Raw genomic sequence first — 7,525 nt, forward strand, 5'->3', positions numbered from 1 at the left:
CCCCGCCCCGCGCTGTGCCCGCAGTTTACTGACCCCTGTCTGCCGGTCCCCCGCCCCAAGGTACCGCCCCCCGTGCTGTGCCCCCCCCCCGGAAACTGACCCCCTGTGCCCTCCCGCCCCCCGAGGGTGCCGACCCCCGTGCTGTGCCCCCCCCGAAACTGACCCTCCCCGTACTGTGCCCCCCCGATACTGACCCCCCCCCCCGTGCTGTGCCCCCCCCCAGATACTGACCCCCCCCCGGATACTGACCCTGTGTGCCCCCACCCCCGCCCCAAGGTACCGCCCCCCGTGCTGTGCCTCCCCAGATACTGACCCCCTGTGCCCTCCCGCCCCCCGAGGGTACCGCCCCCCGTGCTGTGCCCCCCCCGTACTGTGCCCCCCCGATACTGACCCCCTGTGCCCTCCCGCCCCCCGAGGGTGCCGACCCCCGTGCTGTGCCCCCCCCGAAACTGACCCTCCCCGTACTGTGCCCCCCCGATACTGACCCCCCCCCGTGCTGTGCCCCCCCCAGATACTGACCCCCCCCCGGATACTGACCCTGTGTGCCCCCACCCCCGCCCCAAGGTACCGCCCCCCGTGCTGTGCCTCCCCAGATACTGACCCCCTGTGCCCTCCCGCCCCCCGAGGGTACCGCCCCCCATGCTGTGCCTCCCCGGATACTGACCCCCCGTGCTGTGCCCCCGGATACTGACCCCCTTGCTTCGTGTTTAACTGTAAGGCTCAGGAAGGAGTTTGGGTCAGTGTCAGGGGTCCAGGCCTTGGAGTGCTGGGGGTAGGGACAGATAGACTGCCTAGAAGGGCACAGCCTGACCCTCCCACTGGCAGCACCCACAGGCGCCGGGGGTTTGCGCCGGGGGAAGGGAGGGCAGGGAGCGGAACAAGGGCAGGTGCTTCAAGCCCTGTGTCCTGCCGCAGGCTGGGAGGGGCTGGTGCTGAATGCCTGGGTGCCCAGGGAGCCCCTTTGGAAACTGCTGAACAGAGGAGACGTGGGCCCGGTGTGAGGAAAGGGTTTTATTGCTCAGGGCTGTGTCCAGGGCCTGGGGCCCATCCTGGGTTCAGTGTGCAGCCATGGTCTCCTTGATCCAGTCCAAGACACTGAGCATCTGCACATAGACGCCGTACTTGGCAGCTGAGCAGCTGCGGTCAAAGCTGAGGATCCCGGCCGCGTACCAGGTGTCGTCCTCAGGATCGTGGATGGCAAAGGCGCTGCCGGCGTCCCCAAGGCAGGTGGACTCGTGCAGCTCGCTCATGCCGACACAGAAGGTGTGGCTGTTCAGCAGTGGCTTCCAGGCGTGTGCCTGGTAGTACGCCTGGCAGCTGCCGCTGTCGGCCACAGGCAGCATGACGTACTTGAGGTGCTTTGGGTGCTCCAGGAGGGTGTTCCAGCCCCAGCCAGAGACAAAGCCCACCCTCCCCACCTTTGCATAGTCCTTCTGGGCCAGGCAAATGGGCATCACGGCCTCTCCAATGGGCACCTTCTGCTTGAGCTTGAGCAGGGCCAGGTCCACAGCCCCCGGGAACTCAGGGTGCAGGACAATGAGCTCGACAGCCCCGGCGGCCGTCTCCTTGCCAAGAAAGAGCCGCAGGGTGGGGGCGATTTCATCCAGCGTGCTGTTCTCACTGTGGCCCAGGTAGAGGTTCCTGCCTGTCGTCAGCAGCCACTGGTCGCTGATGAGCGTGGCCCCCGCCGTGTGGTTGTGGTGGCTCAGCAGCCGGCCCTGCCAGGGGAAGCTGTTCTTGGCTGCCATCATGCCCCCAATGATGCGCTGCACCTGTCTGGCCGGGTTCTTGGGCTTCCCACACACTGCAGAGGGCAGAGACCCAGTGTGAGCCTGCCCCTCGCCCTGCAGAGCACAGGCCCCGCACCTCGCCTGGGAGATGGGAGCTCTGCTCCCCTCCACCCACAAGCCAACAAGCAATCTCCTTCCCAGGCCCTGGGCCGGCCGGGGCCTGGTGCCACCATCCAGGGCGAGGTGTGTCACTGGCAGAGGGAACAGCACCCAGAGGGGCGGCTGCCAGAGGGGCCGTGGCCGCTGCCTCAGTCTGCAGAAGCTCTGCTTCAGGGAACGCAGCCCCAGCGTCATTGCAAGGGCATGGGGAGCAATGGGAGAGCAGGGCCCCGCCCCTGCCTTGCAAAGAGAACCCGTGCTCCACTCCACCCCCACCTCCCACTCACCTGGCTCACAAATGGGCAGCTCCTCTCCGGCTGCTTCATTCAACCACACGTGCTGCTGGCTACATCGGTACAGGCCTTGGGGCCAGAAAACCAGAGTCAGTGTCAGCCGTCCCCAGGCAGGGCACACAGGGCTCTGTGCACTTGCCAGGGGGGGCAGGGCCCCAGGCATGTCCCCCAGGGGTGGGGGCAGGCCCCATGCGTATCCCCTTGGGGGGCCATGTGTATCCCACACGGAAGGAGGGCAGGGCCCTGTGCATATCCCCTCAGAGGGGGCAGAGCCCGGTATGTATCCCCCACAGAGGCGGGGGGGACAGGGCCCAAGGTGTATTCCTCCAGGGTTGTGGGAGCAGAGCCCACATGTGTATCCCCCCAGGGATGGGGGAAGGTCCCATGTGTATTCCCTTGGGAGCAGGGGCCGGCCCTGTGCGTATCCCCCGGGGGTGCACTTCTGCCGATCGTGGGCATATCTCACCGTCCCCGCGGCTGTGCAGCTGGTAGTAGGGGTCACACTGGTAGCGGGCCAGGTGCTCCACCTTCCCGTGCTCGATCCCCCTGGGCGCCGGGCAGCTCTGGTCTGGGGCACAGAGAGAACCCTTAGTGAAGTGCCCCCTGCTGGTGAGAGACAGTCCCACCCTTGTCCCCCTGCCGGGCACCCCCTCCCTGCCCGAAGGCATCCTGCGCCCAGCCCCCTGCCGGGCACCCCCTCCCTGCCCGAAGGCACCCTGCCCCCAGCCCCTTGCCAGGCACCCCCTCCCTGCCTGAAGGCATCCTGCGCCCAGCCCCCTGCCGGGCACCCCCTCCCTGCCCGAAGGCACCCTGCCCCCAGCCCCTTGCCGGGCACCCCTTCCCTGCCCAATGGCACCCTGCCCCCAGCCCCCTGCCGGGCATCCCCTCCCAGGCACCCTTCCCCCAGCCCCCTGCCGGGCACCCCCTCCCTGCCCAATCCCACCCTGCCCCCAGCCCCCTGCCGGGCATCCCCTCCCTGCCCGATGGCACCCTGCCCCCAGCCCCCTGCCGGGCACCCCCTCCCAGGCACCCTTCCCCCAGCCCCCTGCCGGGCACCCCCTCCCTGCCCAATCCCACCCTGTCCCCAGCCCCCTGCCGGGCACCCCCTCCCTGCCCGATGGCACCCTGCCCCCAGCCCCCTGCCGGGCACCCCCTCCCAGGCACCCTTCCCCCAGCCCCCTGCCGGGCACCCCCTCCCTGCCCAATCCCACCCTGCCCCCAGCCCCCTGCCGGGCATCCCCTCCCTGCCCGATGGCACCCTGCCCCCAGCCCCTTGCCGGGCACCCCCTCCCTGCCCGAAGGCACCCTGCCCCCAGCCCCTTGCCGGGCACCCCCTCCCTGCCCAATGGCACCCTGCCCCCAGCCCCCTGCCGAGCATCCCCTCCCAGGCACCCTTCCCCCAGCCCCCTGCCGGGCACCCCCTCCCTGCCCAATCCCACCCTGCCCCCAGCCCCCTGCCGGGCATCCCCTCCCTGCCCGATGGCACCCTGCCCCCTACCGTTGCCAAGCTGGACTTCGTTGAGGCTGGTGTGGGTGGAGGCGAGGGCCCCCCAAAGCAGGCTGGCAACCAGCAGCATGGGCATCCTGCAGGGAAAGAAGCCGCCATGAGCAGTGAGCCGACCCCTTGCCCTTCTGGTAGGACACAGGACATTGGAATCTCTGTCGAAGGAGCTGGGCCCTCAGCCCCACACTCACAGCACTGACGGCTCTGGGCACTGCCGGGCCAGCCTGGAGCGGTGGTGAGCTTCCTCCCAGCAGTGTCGTGTAGGAGCAGCCAGGGGGGCAGGGTCTCAGCAGAAGCCAGGTCCTCTGGCACGGCACTGGGGCCAGGTGGGCTGCAACCCTGCTGCTGCCATTCCCCTCCGTGCCCTCCCTGTGAACAGGAGCAGGGCACAAGGGTGCTGGGCACAGGCCTGGCAGGCAACGTATCGGAGACGCCCCCTGCTCAACCCTGCCTGTGCCAGGCCAGTCGGCTGGGCCCAGGGCACACGCACTCACCACATGGTCTTGGCGGGTTCTGCTCAGCCTATGGCTCCTGCTCCAGGTGCAAGGCGCTGGCTGCGAGGGCTCCCTCCTCCTCGCCTCTTTTATCCCAGCCCACCTGGCCACGGCATCTGCTCTCTGTACAGCCTGACCTTGCCGAGGTCAGTGACTTTCCCAGCAGCTGGTGTCTGGCCCGGAGGGGACCCTGGCAGGGAGCTGGGCACTTCTGGATGTCACAGCAAGGGGCGGGGCCTGGGGAGAGTTGGCTGCAGGGCTGCTCTGGGTTCGGCAAGGCCAGACTGGCCCGTTGGGCACAGCGCTGGCCTGACACAAGCTGGGGTCAGTGTCCTGTTCCACCACAGATAGGGAGGCCGCTTGCCTGGCATAAAACAGCCGGCCCCCCTCATGGGCGCTCTGGCTCACACCCAAGACTGGGGCAAAACTGGCCATAGCTTTGGCCAGGCTTGGATGGGGACACCGCTCCCCCCACCCCATCTCTTAAAGGAGGCACCCGTGTGGCCACCTCGCACACACCACCCTGGGGATGGGCTCTGTCACGGCGTCCCCGGGCGATGCTCTGGAACTGCTCCCCATGAAGCCAGGCAGGACTCTGGGGAGTCTCCTTTCTGGGAGCAGCCTGTCTGCAGGACACACAGCTCACCCGGCTTCCACCTTCCTGGGTCTGACCTCGGAGCCTTCAGCCTCCTCTGCCCCTCCGTGCGCTTCCCACAGCCAGTCCGCCCAGGCGGGGTCCTGGGGAAGCCAGAGGGTCCTGCCCCCCAACTCCGCAGTCAGACGTGACTCTCAGCCAGCCAGTAAAACAGAGGTTTATTAGACGACAGGAACATGGTCTAACACAGAGCTTGTAGGTGCAGAGAACAGGACCCCTCAGCTGGGTCCATTTTGGGGGGCAGTGAGCCAGACCATCACGTCTGCCCTTCACTCCATGTCCCCAGCCAGCCCCAAACTGAAACTCCCTCCAGCCCCTCCTCCTCTGGGCTTTGTCCCTTTCCCGGGCCAGGAGGTTACAGGATTCCTTTGTTCTCCAACCCTTTAGCTCTCACCTTGCAGGGGGGAAGGGCCCAGGCCATCAGTGGCCAGGAAACAGGGTGTCGGCCATTCTCTGTGTCCAGACCCCTGCACACCCCTGCCCTCCAGGGCTCTGCAAGGATCATACACCCTTACCCCACCCCCTAGACACTTAGGAACTGCCTAGGGGAAACTGAGTCACCCCCACCATATTCAGAGGAAACATGAAGAACAGTCCTGCTTCATCACAGGCTAATACTATTCCTGGAAGCATCAGCCCAGGAACCTGAGTGACCACCTTAGGAGCCGGGTGCTGGTGGTACAGAGCCCATGGCGCTGGGGCAGGGGGAGAGCCGGGTGCCAGTTCCACGGAGCCCTTGGCCCTGGGCAGGGGGAGCCGGGTGCCAGTTCCACGGAGCCCTTGGCCCCGGGGCGGGGGGGGGGGGGAGAGCCGGAGGCACCGAGCCCTTGGCCCCGGGGCGGGGGGGGGAGCCGGGGGCACCGAGCCCTTGGCCCCGGGGGGGGGGGGGGGAGCCGGAGGCACCGAGCCCTTGGCCCCGGGGGGGGGGGGGGAGAGCCGGAGGCACCGAGCCCTTGGCCCCGGGGGGGGGGGGGGGAGAGCCGGAGGCACCGAGTCCTTGGCCCCGGGGGGGGGGGGGGGAGAGCCGGAGGCACCGAGTCCTTGGCCCCGGGGGGGGGGGGGGAGAGCCGGAGGCACCGAGCCCTTGGCCCCGGGGGGGGGGGGGGAGAGCCGGAGGCACCGAGCCCTTGGCCCCGGGGGGGGGGGGGAGCCGGGGGCACCGAGCCCTTGGCCCCGGGGGGGGGGGGGAGAGCCGGAGGCACCGAGCCCTTGGCCCCGGGGGGGGGGGGGGAGAGCCGGAGGCACCGAGCCCTTGGCCCCGGGGCGGGGGGGGGAGCCGGGGGCACCGAGCCCTTGGCCCCGGGGGGGGGGGGGGGGAGAGCCGGAGGCACCGAGCCCTTGGCCCCGGGGGGGGGGGGGAGAGCCGGAGGCACCGAGCCCTTGGCCCCGGGGGGGGGGGGGGAGAGCCGGAGGCACCGAGTCCTTGGCCCCGGGGGGGGGGGGGGAGAGCCGGAGGCACCGAGCCCTTGGCCCCGGGGGGGGGGGGGAGAGCCGGAGGCACCGAGCCCTTGGCCCCGGGGGGGGGGGGGGGAGAGCCGGAGGCACCGAGCCCTTGGCCCGGAGGGGGGGGGGGAGCCGGGGGCACCGAGCCCTTGGCCCGGAGGGGGGGGGGGGAGCCGGGGGCACCGAGCCCTTGGCCCGGAGGGGGGGGGGGAGCCGGGGGCACCGAGCCCTTGGCCCCGGGGGGGGGGGGGAGAGCCGGAGGCACCGAGCCCTTGGCCCGGGGGGGGGGGGGGAGAGCCGGAGGCACCGAGCCCGTGGCCCCGGGGGGGGGGGGGAGAGCCGGAGGCACCGAGCCCTTGGCCCGGGGGGGGGGGGGAGAGCCGGGGGCACCGAGCCCTTGGCCCCGGGGGGGGGGGGGAGAGCCGGGGGCACCGAGCCCTTGGCCCCGGGGGGGGGGGGGAGGGAGCCGGGGGCACCGAGCCCTTGGCCCGGAGGGGGGGGGGGAGCCGGGGGCACCGAGCCCTTGGCCCGGAGGGGGGGGGGGAGCCGGGGGCACCGAGCCCTTGGCCCCGGGGGGGGGGGGAGGGAGCCGGGGGCACCGAGCCCTTGGCCCGGAGGGGGGGGGGGAGCCGGGGGCACCGAGCCCTTGGCCCGGAGGGGGGGGGGAGCCGGGGGCACCGAGCCCTTGGCCCCGGGGGGGGGGGGAGAGCCGGGGGCACCGAGCCCTTGGCCCCGGGGGGGGGGGAGAGCCGGGGGCACCGAGCCCTTGGCCCCGGGGGGGGGGGGGAGCCGGGGGCACCGAGCCCTTGGCCCCGGGGGGGACATTACTCGAACAGCTGGCGCCCTGGGCCTGGGGCCTGCTCCACTGAGGGATGACGGCAGCCTGGCTTTCTCCTGCGTTTCCTGTGGGAAGTGAAGGACTTCCCCGTTGCCGCCTGGCCCCTTCCCAGGCCTTGTCCCGCCCCCACTTATCCGCCCCTCGGTCTGTAGGGCAGGAGCGGGTGGGCGGGGGGGGGAGCAGAGGGCCGTGTAGGGCAGGGTGCGGGGGGGGAAGCAGAGGGCCGTGTAGGGCAGGGTGCGGGGAGGAGCAGAGGGCAGTGTAGGGCAGGGTGCGGGGGGGAGCAGAGGGCCGTGTAGGGCAGGGTGCGGGGGGGGAGCAGAGGGCAGTGTAGGGCAGGGTGCGGGGGGGGAGCAGAGGGCCGTGTGGTACGGGGGGGGAGCAGAGGGCCGTGTAGGGCAGGGTGCAG

General features: G+C 71.1%; 1 protein-coding gene across 6 annotated transcripts; it reads right to left on the reverse strand.

Annotated features, from left to right (window-relative positions):
* Nucleotides 1–991: 991 nt before the first annotated feature.
* LOC144272951 (haptoglobin-like) lies at nt 992–7,176 on the reverse strand. Of its 6 annotated transcripts, none has more exons than XM_077831375.1 (6): nt 7,107–7,176; nt 4,827–4,968; nt 3,681–3,766; nt 2,649–2,750; nt 2,177–2,251; nt 992–1,804 (listed from the first exon to the last, which is right to left on the reverse strand). In XM_077831375.1, the coding sequence occupies exons 3-6, from the start codon at nt 3,763–3,765 to the stop codon at nt 1,056–1,058; spliced, it is 1,011 nt and encodes a 336-aa protein (XP_077687501.1). In that variant the 5' UTR covers nt 3,766; nt 4,827–4,968; nt 7,107–7,176; the 3' UTR covers nt 992–1,055. The 6 variants fall into 6 exon arrangements, with proteins under 6 accessions (XP_077687501.1, XP_077687499.1, XP_077687504.1 ...); XM_077831373.1 differs by lacking the exon at nt 7,107–7,176 and adding an exon at nt 5,230–5,620 and having other exon boundaries at nt 4,827–4,966; XM_077831378.1 differs by lacking the exons at nt 4,827–4,968; nt 7,107–7,176 and adding exons at nt 3,878–4,055; nt 4,181–4,819.
* Nucleotides 7,177–7,525: the final 349 nt, after the last annotated feature.

Source organism: Eretmochelys imbricata, chromosome 12, assembly GCF_965152235.1.
Source record: "Eretmochelys imbricata isolate rEreImb1 chromosome 12, rEreImb1.hap1, whole genome shotgun sequence".
In the NCBI taxonomy this organism is placed as follows: domain Eukaryota; kingdom Metazoa; phylum Chordata; order Testudines; family Cheloniidae; genus Eretmochelys; species Eretmochelys imbricata.

Excerpts from the sequence above, each read along its gene's own strand:
- LOC144272951 (XM_077831373.1), bottom strand. The coding sequence starts at position 5,340 with ATGATCCTTGCAGAGCCCTGGAGGGCAGGGGTGTGCAGGGGTCTGGAC. Across the intron at positions 2,252-2,648 it reads GCTGCACAGCCGCGGGGACG|GCCTGTACCGATGTAGCCAG; the intron begins GTGAGATATGCC and ends TCTGGCCCCAAG. Across the intron at positions 1,805-2,176 it reads GCTGCCCATTTGTGAGCCAG|TGTGTGGGAAGCCCAAGAAC; the intron begins GTGAGTGGGAGG and ends TGCCCTCTGCAG.